The 13,629-nt window shown below is 39.3% G+C and overlaps 3 protein-coding genes across 4 annotated transcripts in view; 2 read left to right on the forward strand and 1 right to left on the reverse strand.

The window, feature by feature from the left end:
* mgat4a (alpha-1,3-mannosyl-glycoprotein 4-beta-N-acetylglucosaminyltransferase A) overlaps window positions 1-5,850 on the forward strand; it is a 30,046-nt gene extending 24,196 nt beyond the window's left edge. Inside the window, exons 13-16 of the mRNA XM_061087948.1 lie at window positions 611-689; window positions 1,017-1,077; window positions 1,944-2,056; window positions 3,385-5,850. Coding sequence (XP_060943931.1) covers window positions 611-689; window positions 1,017-1,077; window positions 1,944-2,056; window positions 3,385-3,411 — 280 coding nt within the window. The 3' untranslated portion in view covers window positions 3,412-5,850. The remainder of the gene's footprint in view (window positions 1-610; window positions 690-1,016; window positions 1,078-1,943; window positions 2,057-3,384) is intronic.
* Window positions 5,851-6,345: 495 nt separating this feature from the next.
* Window positions 6,346-8,308, forward strand: LOC133021780 (cytochrome c oxidase assembly factor 5). Its single transcript, XM_061088757.1, has 3 exons — window positions 6,346-6,571; window positions 7,628-7,711; window positions 7,950-8,308. Exons 1-3 carry the CDS (start codon window positions 6,470-6,472, stop codon window positions 7,989-7,991), a joined length of 228 nt encoding a protein of 75 aa, XP_060944740.1. The 5' UTR covers window positions 6,346-6,469; the 3' UTR covers window positions 7,992-8,308.
* si:dkey-4e7.3 (uncharacterized protein LOC402865 homolog) lies at window positions 8,296-12,125 on the reverse strand. Of its 2 annotated transcripts, none has more exons than XM_061088755.1 (7): window positions 12,044-12,125; window positions 11,021-11,109; window positions 10,742-10,929; window positions 10,076-10,255; window positions 9,885-9,996; window positions 9,285-9,421; window positions 8,296-8,893 (listed from the first exon to the last, which is right to left on the reverse strand). In XM_061088755.1, exons 1-7 carry the CDS (start codon window positions 12,112-12,114, stop codon window positions 8,546-8,548), a joined length of 1,125 nt encoding a protein of 374 aa, XP_060944738.1. In that variant the 5' UTR covers window positions 12,115-12,125; the 3' UTR covers window positions 8,296-8,545. The 2 variants fall into 2 exon arrangements, with proteins under 2 accessions (XP_060944738.1, XP_060944739.1); XM_061088756.1 differs by having other exon boundaries at window positions 11,021-11,098; window positions 12,044-12,108.
* Between the last annotated feature and the right edge of the window lie 1,504 nt (window positions 12,126-13,629).

Genomic DNA, 13,629 nt, shown 5'->3' on the forward strand with positions numbered 1-13,629 from the left:
TCACTGAGTGAAATATTATGACTGTGATAGCAACAAATGATCTGCTCTTTGAAGTATTCTGGGCGCCGCTGGGAAATGTCCCATACTGACGACTTTTGTTTATGATCTGGCACTGCTTCGCAAATGCACTGCATTCACAAAAACTGATAAATTAAGGGAAGCATCTTAACTTATTCCCTCTTTGAATGTTGCCAACCTCAAACCCCAAATCCAAGGTAACCAGTGTAGCTCATAATTCCTCACTCTGGTCACGCCTTTTGAATTCAAAGCATCCTGTTAAAGCTGCTCTTAAAAACCCAGTGGGATTTCTATATCTCTCCTGGTTAGATTGGCAGAAATACTGGAATTTTTAATGTCAGAAACCTGTAGCTGTGACCTGATTATCAGATCTAAGAAGCACAAGCTTTTTAAATGTTGATCAGGAATATCCTACTTAAGACCTAATGACACAACAAGGTGTAGATACGCCTACAAAACCATGTTTCATTTCCTGGACATAACTTGATGTCCACAGGTGATTTGATATTCTGTTTGTGTGTTTGTTTGTGGTGCAAGAATGACTACCTGCTGGTGTAAATATTAAAATAAATGTGTTTTATTTGAATTGCAGGTTCCTGTTTCGCAGTGGTAACCAGGAGCACCCAGGGGACAGAATCGAGAACACCACAGTGGAAATACTGCCCGTCTTGGTAGTGATACAAATACACACACATGCACACACACACACTCACAGTCCGTCCACCTTCTGTGGTGTGATGTGGAAACGGCTCTGATTAGATTACATCGAGTGGTTGCTCTTAGGAACGAAGCACATTGATTATTGACAGGAATGTGAGCGTGACAGAATCGTTTGCTCTGCCAGAGGCGATCCATTCTGACATTGTGATCCACACCTCAAGTTGTGCACAGAATCTAGTACCTGTAGGTGCTGCTCAAATGACAAAATCATTTAGATCTGAATTTGTGTCTAACATTTATTATTTTTCTGACCATCTTCTACTGTGTTGGTATGACAGGAGAGTCGACTACAGACCAAAGAGAAGTACAAACGAACAGAGGACCGCTTTTACAGAATCGGTATGTGAGTCTTTTATCACCATGTGTGTTAGTGGATGCAAACACAGACACTGAGATCAGATTACACACTCGAGTCAATGGTGCCTAGAGTTACAGGCACTGAACACGATGTGTGAAATTTTTCAATCTGAACTTTCTGCTCTTTCTTTTGTCACTTTGACCTCTTTATTTTTTTGTTTTTGCTTAAATATTTTGTATTTTTTGTGTTCTTTTGTTTTTATTTGATGCTCCTTGTTAATAATATAAAACTTGCATGGCCGTCAGACGAATTCATTAGGGGTATAAATTCTTCTGATCACTATTTTAGTTATATATTATTAACAAGGAGCATTAAATAAAAACACAAGACCCCTTATTTAACCCCATTTAAATTCACTAGATCCGATTTTATGTTGATCTGCACCAAGTTACAACACTCATAAATATCAGTCCTTTAAAGAGTTCGGATTTTTTTTTAACAAGATCCATGAATTCTTCTCTGAATAATCAAGGACAATGTTAAAAAAAGCATCAAAAAATTCTTTGATTTATCATCTGATTCCAATCTGCACCAACATTTATTGGGTTCCTGACCCATACCACATCCTTCCAGCACATTTTATGGAAATGGGTTGAGTAGTTTTTGCGTAATCTTGCTAACTCAAACAAACGCAGATAATAAAAATAACCTCTTGTTGTGGGAAGCAACAAACCAAAACAGATAAAGGTCATGTGCTAAAATGTATTTGTTGAATAAATTCCAGTAAATCAGTGAAGATTTTTTTTCCCACATAGTTCCCTGAAGTATCGGCCATGTTCTCTCTGTGAATGATTTATAGTTTCTCATATTTGCTTTTCTCTTTGTCGGTTTTGCTTTAAACACACAGGTCAGTTTGAGAGGGGTGTGGCAGAAGGGGCTGTAGATCCTTCCTTCAATCCTATCCTGGCTCTTCGGCTCTCAGTTATCAAAGACTCTGCTGTCTGGGCCATCCTCAGTGAAGTAAGCGAATCAAACACCACACCTGTTAGCCTCTTGTACAACCACTTAATAAGTAATACAACTTGCTCCAGATCAGTGGTGGGAAGTAGTGAAGTAGAAATACTTCGTTACTGTACTTGTTGTAGATGTTTCACATATCTGTACTTTACTTGAGTACTTTTTACTTTTACTCGCTACATTTCAACACAAATTGCTGTACTGTCTACTTCGTATATTCTTAAAACTGGCTTGTTACTTAAGAAGGCCGCGGCCCAATTTGAAAACGGAAAAATGTGTGCGGCCCACCCACACCTTTAATCACAACTATATGATCCACACACAGGACTAGAATCATACATATTATTAATTTTATATCAGAAATAATTGTATATGTACGCAGGCATATGCAGTGCAAATCCAATAACATCCACATTTAAGCATAACAATTTACAAAGCAACCAATGTAAAAAAAAAAGAAGTGCAATAAGGGTACTGTTAAAAATATATTCTTACTGTTTGTATAACAAAGCACGACAAGGATATCCGGGAGAAGATTAAACACATTTGAGGCGTAACCAAATATACTTAAGGTCGTTTAAGCTGGGCCTGCGACAGGTACTCACTTGAGTCCTTTCTGCCAGTCCTCTTTTTAGTTTTGAATGATTCAGTTGGACTTTCTGATTCCTGAAATTTGGCAGCATAACGAGACTGTGTTCAGTGATTTTTTCTTCTCTGTACTAGCACTGTGAAGGCTGTTAACAAAAGCTACTGATGAAAGTTCCATGTTTAGTGATATTTACAGAATTATTTAGTGGTTATACTGTGGTCTATTAGTGTTCTTAGGTAGTCGCAAGAGGCACTTGTTTATTTTGTTGTGTTGATTCTTTGTTGTCCCTAGAAGTTCAGATGCACTAGTCCAATACTATTTGAACCTCAGCATCTGGGGTTCCAAATTTGTAAAATCATACATTATATGTATATTGTTGTTATAATTTTTCATTCAGTTGAAATAAATCCTGAAGAGAACAATTTTGGGTTGTTTTGTGTCTGTATTTTATACTATAAAAAGCACTTTGCATTTACTTGTACATTTACTTTTGATACTTAAGTACATTTCAACACCAGATACTTTTGATACATAAGTACATTTAATATGAGCTACTTTAAGACTTTTACTCAAGTCATTTTCTGACGGGTGACTTTTACTTTTACCGGAGTCACTTTCAGGTGAGATATCTGTACTTTTACTCAAGTATGGCTTTCAAGTACTTTATACACCACTGCTCCAGATGCACTGCTTACTTGTTTTGTCTCACTAACAAGTGTGACGCTCTCCTCTCCTTCTGCAGATACATATAAAGAGGATAACTGGCTGACTCTTCTGGAGGGGGAACATGAATCATGGCTCCTGGGGGACCAAAATCTCCTAGACTGCGGACGCGGGGCCTCTGGCACCTAGCAACCAGCAGTGAACTCATTAGAGCACACTAGAGTTGCTCGTCTGAGGAAATCCACCTCTCTGTCCCATCCCCCCCCCTCCTAATGTACCTTGATATTTTGCTTGTCATCTATCGATTTCCTCTTTCTTTCTTTCTGTCTGCATCTCTCCCTCACTCTTGTGCTCTTAATTAGTGTGAGATTGTGAAAACTACTGTCTGAAGAACAACAGCAGAGTGCGTGAAGACGTCGGTCCCCAGCTCTGGCTCTGAAAGATACTGTGTTGCTCGGAAGCTTTGAATACAATCAGAGAACGCTTGGACAAACAAGGAGAAATGATCACACGCGTGGAGAACCAGTCAGCTGGCCACCGTGAAGATGCTGCCAAATCCCTTCACCATTACTCAATGCTGCCACCTTTGGGCGAGCTCGGGCATTGCACTGTCACTAGCGCCCCAGCAAAGCCCAACGTGATCAAGAATGTTGTCATCACTAATGGCCAGTTGTTCTCGTCGCTCTAGATCGACACCAGACCAGACAAAATTATTTTCCTCGCTCCTTGATTATTGTATGTGTCACCCAAACGCTTCACTGGTCCTGAAACACTAACTCAGGAAGAGCTTTTCAAAACTATTCCGAAATCCTGCCTGCAGCCATTTGGGGACAACTTTGACCTTCGGCTAGATTCATTGTAATAACCCAGGTAATCGAGAAAATAAGATCATGACACCATATCTCTCTCACCTACTGTCTGATGGGCTGTGTACGACCTCAGTGTCCACTTTTAGTATACCAATCAGACATTGCCTTTGTGTCATTTTAGGATGGAATATATTGATATATTATTACAGCTTTGACGATCTATGAAGGGGACTTAATTTATTTGAAATAAATCTTTAATTTGTACAAGAGGTAAATATATTTTTATTCTATTGAGAGATGTTTATCCTAGGTCGGAATCAGTTTCATTTGTGTATTGTTGTTGATTTCTAAATTGCTATTGTAGATTTTATTTTCATGGTTATAGCTTCTTGTGAAATTGCTGTGTCGGCAAGTTGCAAGTTGGTCAGTTCAGTTTAATCAATTTTTTTAACTTTTCACACTGAAATGTCACAGGTGGGATCATTAATTTTCTCAGTTTAAACGCAAAATGTTAGAAGAGTTGTGAAAAGATTCTTCTGAAGTTGTTGTTGGTCAAAATTAGAAAAATGTGCCTTATATCCAGCTTCGTTAAAATTGTCTCAGCAACATGATTCCAGTCTGTTCCCTCTGAGTTTTGTGTCCACTTTGCTGGATATACTAATATTTTAAAAGTGAAATACAGTCCAATTAGTGATTGTCAATAACAATATCTATGTCATGCTGAGTTAAAGTGGCAAATGGATGTTTTTTTTTTACCAGGTTACCATCTGAAACAGCATGATTTGCACTGTTTTTTCACTTTTATGTTCCCATCACACCCCTCATTATTGTACTCAAAAGTCCCATTTTCACACGTGAGATGCTTATTGCTCTGAATCCTCTGAAATCCGCTTCACAATTAATTTAGTCCAATCCTGCATCTTGGTTTTTGATTGGACATAATGTCATGACTACTGATCATTGCAGAGTGGAGTGCGTCTTTGTGGTTTGATTTGGCTGAGGTGTCGTTCTTTTTACTGATTGTAAATCTATAAGAACGGCAACTCTTTCTCTCTCACTCATGCTCTCTTGCTTCACTTAATAGTTTATTTAAATTCACTAAAGTTTTGTGATTGTGTGTGGCCAACGTTCTGAGTATAAGCTATTTTTTTGTAGGTAAAACTTAGCTCATTTTACTCTTGGGTGGTTTACTCAAGGGGTTGTGAAGTGCCTTTGATGGAAATTGATATGACAGTTGTGACTAAAAGTGCTTGTTCACATGCATGGTCATTATTTGTAATTTATAAACTGTGTTTTTTTTCTTTTTGTTTTTTGTGGGGGGATCAGAGCGGGCTCCCACAGCTTCTGATCAAAATACCTAACCTAAAGCTGGACTCACCTGATTAGATTCTGTTACTTGGGAGTGGATGGGGATTACTCCATGTAAATGTGCTGTTTTGAAAGGGTTAAGACTTTCAGTACTGCTAACAGGTTCGGCTTCTGGCCCTTTACACTGCATCCACATACAGTCTGACACTGAAAGCATGAAGACAGCATGAACGGTTATGTGACCCTCTACTGTATTTGTGAAAGTGGACAGGAGGCCGCAAAAAAAACAACTCTTCCCATACGCAACAACCCCGAGCCCATCAGTTCATGTGCCTTCATCATGAACAGTACATGTGAATGCCTACATCTGATGATTTCACATCATTTTTCATGGACATCTTTGAAATAAACGATAAAAGTTCTTAGAAGTCATGACCATTTTTTTTGTGTGTGTCAAGATTTGGTTTCTTCTTGCATCACTCGTACCATCTGCATCACCACTCCAAAGTGAAAGAAATGCTTTTTGTCATGGTTATGAATTAATTTGACAACATTGCAATGTGACTGCAAATTTCAGCTGACAGTTTTTACTCACTACAACGGAGGATTGGTGCCAATTAAAGAGGAAAAAAATGCTGATTTCAAGATGAGAAATAATTATCTTAACCCTCGTTTCTCTCATCAAATTATAACAACTTTGTCTTCAAAATAATTTTTCTCAATTAAATTCCAACTTTATTCTTGTATTTTTAAAATATGACTATTCTTATATTACTTATTTCATTCGGTTACAACTTTATTTTTACAATAACAAATTGTTCTCGAAATCACATTTTGTCCTTCTTCAATGTGACCCTAGTACTCCAGAGTACACATGGAAAAACTCCCAGCATGCCTTTCTTCACACCACGTACTTCCGTGTACCCGTCATGCCGTTTCAGAAACATGGCGGCTGAGTTTTCATAACATCGATGCCTTTGCGGTCAGTCGTTCGCCCATTGCACCAAATAAACAAGACAAGAGTTGTGTTGCAGTGGATTTCACACGATGCCGAAGTATTACGAAGATAAAGAGGTGGATGACAGAGCCTGCGCTGGAGTCAGAGAAGACTTTAGAGAATGTCTCCTTCGACACGACTGCGTTGTAAAGGTACGTAGTTGATGTCCTCTGCTCATATACAGGTGAGGAATACAGCTGCAGATGAACTGGTTTAATACGAGGCTACATTAATGCTGAGTTACTGAACCACACCTCGGTATTTATCTCCTGTTTATATGACGGTAAAGCCCCAGTCATCACTGTAACACCACAACACACAACATCCACCTCACTGTCAGCCAACCCAAGGAGGTGAGCTAACATGCTAAGCTAGCCCAACATCTTTCTATTCCCTTAGCTTCTGTCCCACCAAAGTCCATTCAGAAAATTGGCAACTAAACATTGTGTCGTAACTTGTACAGCTCGTAGTCATCGGGTTGGCTAACTCCAGCTAATGCTAGCTTTAGGTAGCAGCAGTGAGAGGTTAGCTAAGATGCTGCTCTGTCACCATGTTGGACGTTGGCATTAACTTCTGTAGAAATTCAAACTACTGTCACATTGGTGGTGAATAAATGTACATTTCCCTGCTGACTTTCTATAAATGTCTATTTTATTATTATGTAGTTCATGTTATATATGGAAGACGATGCATCGCAGGACGTAAATAGTTTCTTCCAGTTTATGTTTATTTTATATGAGACAGACCACGAATATTTCCTTTTATTTTCATCAAGCACACAATAAAAACAGGTAAATTAAAGGCTTGTCAGTCGGCCTCCATATTCCTACACTGCACCTTCACAGGTAATGAAAAATTAACATTTCAGCTCCCAAAAGTGAAGCCAAAGCTTCATGATCGCCACCTGGTTGCTGGCTAATTATCTGTACTAAGTACTTACCTAGATCCTTCTCCTTGCAATTTATGAAGTTTTCTTTTGGAGGAAAAGCTACGTCAGAAGGAAACGAGTAAAAGCTGCAAGTCGATGAATATGCCCCAGTCTTTTTTTTACTTTTGTTAAAAATCTGTTAATAAAGAAGTTGTTTGGCTCCTATGCTGAACGGGATTTTGATTGGATTAAAAAAGTAGACGAAGGCTAATGTTGTGAAAAACAATTATAAGCACTCCGAATTGATAAAGATTAAATGTCCGACTTGTTATTTTGTCAGGAGGGGAAACTGCCCAGCCAGTGTTTGAAGGAAGGCCACTGCAAAGCCCTGCAGACCTCATTCTTCGAGTGCAAGAGGTCGATGGTAAGTCTGCTCTATCCATCATGTTCTGCTTCCTGCATGTTCAGCCCAGATGTCACCTCTCATCTGAGTGTTAGACATTTACATCTGTCCCAGACAATCTCCTGCTCTGTGGTCTGCATATGTGAAAGACAAACTCAGGACCCTTTTCCAGAGTTCTTGTCTGAAAATGGCTACACAGAGATAATATGGGATTCATGTTTAAAGCAAATACTGACCACTCTCTGTCCTCTATCTCCAGCTTGACACGAGGTCACGATTCAGAGGAAGAAAAGGATATTGAAGAACCAATGAAATGCTGATGTCGCTGTGTTGTTGAGGTTCCTGGTTGAGCAGCTGTAAATACTTCTCTTGTTCACTGGTCAGTGTACGAGCAGAAACCACATCCAGAAGACATTTGTCTAAAAAGCAGATCTCAAATGACCATGAAACGTGAAAGAACAATGGACATTGACGCTCAAAAGATTCATCAAGTCATCAGTAAAACGCACTGACTGGAGCCTCAAGCACTTTCATTTCTTCTCTTAATTTATGTGTTATTTTGGATGAATGAGTGTGTTTAATGATATGATCAAAATAAATAAAACTGTCTTTTCACAATGTTTAATGTCATTATATAAAAAGTCCAGAATGAATTATACAATTTCCTGTGTATTAAGAACCTGTTAATCATGGTGTCATCATACAGTTGAATTAGCAAATGAGTCTTCACAGTTTTAAGCAGTGCAAGGTTATAATATACAGTAAGTTAAATATTCTACTTTGTTCTTTTCATTAATAAAGATAAAAATAGCTGCTGGTTTATAACATGGACTACAGAAGAGACATGGTGAGTCGTCACTTTAAAGCAGCCATCATCATCTTCTCGAACTTCTTCATATCCACCTTCTTAATAATGAAAGCCTTGTTCGTCGACTTCAGGAGGCCCAAGGTATCAACCACCATCATGCCTCGGGTGTAAGTGCCCGTCAGCTCCACGCTAACTGCATGGCGGTCGCTCTCTGTGATGAAGGAATCGTCTACAGCAGCCGCCATCGCGTAGGAGTCGCAGGAGACGAACCCTGTGCCGGCGACAAACTCTTTCTCGAATCTCTCGCTTTTCGACATCTCGATGCTGTAGCGGAAGATCCGCGCCATGAAGCGAGCTTTGTCGGTGTCCTGTGCCAACCAGGCGTCGCAAAACTCCTGTAAGTACCATCAGAGACGTCAACACAGATCTGCTGCATTTCTCTAAAAAGAAATGTTCAACATGGTTGATGTATTAAATTCTTATGAGGTTACTTATTAGGTAACATATTTGTTTGGTTTCATTTTCAACAGGATTACACAAAAACTACTGAATGGATTTTACACAAACACTTGTTGGAAGGATGAGACATGGCCAGGAAAGAACCCTTTTGATTCTGCCAGATAAGATCAGTTCCCAGGGAAATATGCAATTTGGTGCAGATCCAAATAAAATGTAGTGGATTTAAACAGGGTTTTCAAAAGTAGACTGTTGGGCCTTAGCGAAGGTTTAAATCTTATTGTAGTTACTAGTTGGTATCCGTCATCTATGTAAAAGACTGAGCCTTACCCAGGACAGTTTGCTGTAGCAGGTAAACTCCCAGCAGGCCAAGTAAGTGGGACACTGGAACTCGTTGAGTACGATGTAAGCAGCTTCGGGATCAGCAACAAAATTAAACTCTCCACAAACCGTGATGTTTCCTCGAGCTGTGAAAACATAACACAGATCAAAACACTGTCTTACAGCAAAACATAGGGGAAACAGAAGTCGGGGATTTAAATCCTGAAGTAATTTGATTAGTTACAAAAACTGGTTGGAGAAATGTTTAAAATGGGATATTTACAAATATATTATTCATTATTCTATACACAAATTATATATTATTATTATTATATAACAAAATTTCTGTAGCAAAAGGTGGGTACATATTCTGTTTTGTATTTATTTTTAAATTCTATTCTATTGCCTTTTTTTTTGTATTTCTCCTGTCCACCTCATTTTTTCAGCTGCTGTAAGAAGTGAATTTCTCCAGTGTGTGATCCATAAAGTTGGATCTTATCTTAGAAAATAATAGTTGTAATACAGGAAGTTGCAACCAGACACTATTGAGCTGTTCAGACTTAAAAATGAACCATTTATGCAAATAGTTATTTAGGTCATATTACTGACATTCAGTGTTTCCTCCCATGATGTAGAGCCCTCTCAGTTTACTCGGTAGAGACGGATCCAACCTCACAGCCAGAGCCAGGTTGGTGAGCGGCGCCGTGGCAACCAGAGACACCTGGGGAATAAACACATGTAACACGTGCAGGAAATGTTTTATTTTTTTTGCTGAGCGTTGTCTCTGTCACACTTCTCACCTCTCCTGGGTTTTCATTGACGATCCTGATCATCGCTGACACGGCGCCCTCCGTCTGAACCAGATCCAGACCGGGGGGGTTGGGGTCAGGAGCGTCTCCGAGCCCGTCCTGTCCATGGAAGTGTCCCGCATCAATGGTGTTCCCCAGAATCGGCTTAGCAGCACCTTTAAACACTGGGATCTGGCACACAAGAGAAGAGTCAATTCATGCTTTATTGCTGTTCTTAGTTATCGTTACAAACTATTAGAATTCGTTGGGTTATTGAAACTTGTAGTGAAAAAAATTAATAAAATACACTCGCAAAGGAGCACATTTGAACTTCATAAATAAATCTCAGTTTGAATATTTTCTTTCCAAATATACTTCCTTGTGTTTTTTTAATTTAATGTTACACTCAGTTCATATAGCAAGACTAGAGGCTCTAAACCTCTGGATCACCTGATGCTCCACTCATCTAATGAATCTAACTGAGCTCTCAGTGATTGTCTGGTTCCTGCAGTCACAAGGCTCGAGGAACAACAACTCTCTGTTGAGCAGTTTTATCATCAGAAGCTTTACTCCACACGTGGCCAGAAAGTTCACGTCAGACAGAACCTCGGGCAAACACACTGATGTGAAACAATGATAAAACTATTTACATTGGCACTGGACAGAAAATGCACCCACCTCTAGTCTATTACAGGCTTGCAGAACACGCAGAGCGTTCTTACACACGTTGTCCACCGTGGTGTTTCCGTGCACACAGGTGACGCCCAGCAGCTCCACGTTGGGGGCGGCCAGCGCCAACATGATAGCCTGAGCATCGTCCACACCGCAGTCCACGTCTACCAGCAGCTTTTTACTCATCATGGACCCTGAGGAGCACAAACCTTAGTGCAATAGGCCGTATCCTATCAGTAAATGTTTTAACTCAGAATAGCATTCTAATTCTAGAGCATCACTTACCAGCGACTGAGTGTAAAGCAGAGAAACGTCGGTGTCTGTAGCCTGGTGCTCTTCCTCTCACGGCTGAAGGATGATCAGCTGCAAACAACCTTTGTTACCGTTACCCAATAAGCTAAAGTTAATAATATATATGGCTGAATGTTTTCCACAAATGAATGATAGACGTCTCTGCAATAAACACATGACAGCAAAATAGATAACAGACATAGTAGAATATTTGTCTGACAGAAATGCTCCTTTACTTGAGGAATATGTAAAAAAAGTAGATATGTTTTTTGTAACTGGCATTTTCATGTGGGTTAGTCATGGGTCTCTCTAAGTTAGTTTGGATGGTGAACATCATGCATATTCATTTATATAGATAATTGTGATTATAAACAATGGATCATTTCCTTTTATTTCATTTTTTTGTGTTTGCCTTGTAAAAACTGGCTGAATGGGATTAAATACAAGACGGAGGAATCTCAGGCTATCAGTAGTTTACCTTTCACACACTAACACAAACCACTGAGACACGTGAATGAGCAGCAGGTCTAAGGTCATGAGTCTGTCTCTCTAGTGTGTGTTTGTTTGTGTGTGTATGTGTGTGTGAGTCTGTCTCTCAATTGTGTGTGAGTGTGAGTCTGTCCTACTAGTGTGTGCGTGTGTGTGTGAGAGTGTGAGTGTGTGTGTGTGTGTGTGTCTCCATTGTGTGTGAGTGTGAGTCTGTCCTACTAGTGTTTGTGTGAGTGTGTGTGTGTGTGTGTCTCCATTGTTTGTGAGTGTGAGTCTGTCCTACTAGTGTGTGTGTGTGTGTGAGTATGTCTCTCTACTGTGTGTGAGTGTGAGTATGTCTCTCTATTGTGTGTCTGTGTGTGTGTGAGTCTGTCTTTCTAGTGTGTGTGTGTGTTTGTGTGAATGTGAGTCTGTCTCTCTGGCGTGTGTGTGTGTGTGTGTGTGTGTGTATGTGTGTGTGTGTGTGCGCGCGCGTGTGTTTGTGCGCGCGTGTGTTTGTGCATGCGTGTGTGTGTGTGTGTGCCTCACCTCTTCACTGAGCAGGTGAAGGTTGCAGCATTAACTCTTCTGAGGACACAAAGTCTGAGAATCACCGCCATGCAGAACAACACCGATCTGAGAGGAGGGGAAAATAAGAGATCTCACTCCGCAGGATTTTCTGTGCACCACAAAGAGCAGCGAGCCGCACAGTGTAATAGTACTCTGTCTAAACTAAACAGTTAATTTAGTTTGATAACGTCATAATCCGATTTACTGTGGCCGCTCCTTAGTCCCTTTAATGTATTATATTTATTCTGTAGATCTTACGAGTTTTTTCCCATCGATAAATTACGAATTTATTATTTTAATATTTCAATTATATTGTATTGTTATCAGGCGATGTCATATATATTTCCCTGGTCATTGCCCAGGTTCACCATCCAAACATCACTTCTAGAAGCAGAGAGAATCTGCGTGTTCGTGACAATTTTCGGACTTGACAGGGTCATGTTAAGGCTGCTGAAGTGAGTCATCTTTATTACTAGACGATTTATGTTAACTACGCAAATACCGGAAGTACCATTCAGAAGAAACGCGTTGGTTAAAGTGCGACTTTTTTATTAAATGTTCTTTTCTTCATACTCCATTTTTCTAAATCAAATTGTCAGATAAGTTTTTATAATTTTGTTTAAATCCATGCACTTTATTGCACATTATTTCAACATTCCCTTTTTGTGTTTTTGTCTAGTTAAGACTCTTTTAAATTAAATACTCTTTGTTAAAACCTCTGTTCCTGGGTCCTACTGTTTCCACTAAACCTGACACAAATAAGTTAATTTCTGGATATTTCAAAGTTCTATAAAAATACTTTGCTCAATAAGTTCAGAGAGAGACTGATATGCCTGTGTCCAGGACCTCTCTGACTACCTACATACTGAATCAAAAATTTTTACTGGATAGATTTGGAGATTTTTCAAAGTAAAGTCTGACCTTTTTCACTGTTGAATAGATCCAAATTTCCATATCTATACAGTAAAAATGTTTAATATTCAGTATGTATGTATTCAGAGAATTCCTGAAAACAGGCATATCAGTCTCTCTCTTAACTTATGGAGCAAAGTGTTTTTATAGATCTTGAAATATCCAGAAATGAACTGATTTGATTGTACACATGTAGGACTTTACTTTGAAAAACCTCCAAATCTATACAGTAAGAATGTTTGATATTCAGTATGTAGGCAGTCAGAGAGGTCCTGAACACAGGCATGTCACTCTTACTCTGAACTTATTGAGCAAAGTGTTTTTACAGTACTTTGAAGTATCCAGAAATTACCTACTTGAAGCTAAAAATGTGTGATTTTATAAAAACGAGATAATGATTTTACTCATGACTCCTCTTTTAATTCACTGGGACAGTAAATTAGCATCAACAAGCATTTATTCATTATCCAGTTTCGGTTCTTACGTCTGAGGGGGTGCAGGCGTCTCCTGACCCCCCCCCCCCCGTCCAGCCTGTGTGCATATACAGCTCATCATAACTCACTCAGTAACAATGGATGGAACTATGCTACCAGCCATATAGACATAAATACCTGTAAGCAAAATAAAATCTGAAAAATAAAATTCACTGTCTC

The sequence above is a fragment of the Limanda limanda genome, chromosome 16 (assembly GCF_963576545.1).
Source record: "Limanda limanda chromosome 16, fLimLim1.1, whole genome shotgun sequence".
Lineage (NCBI taxonomy): Eukaryota > Metazoa > Chordata > Actinopteri > Pleuronectiformes > Pleuronectidae > Limanda > Limanda limanda.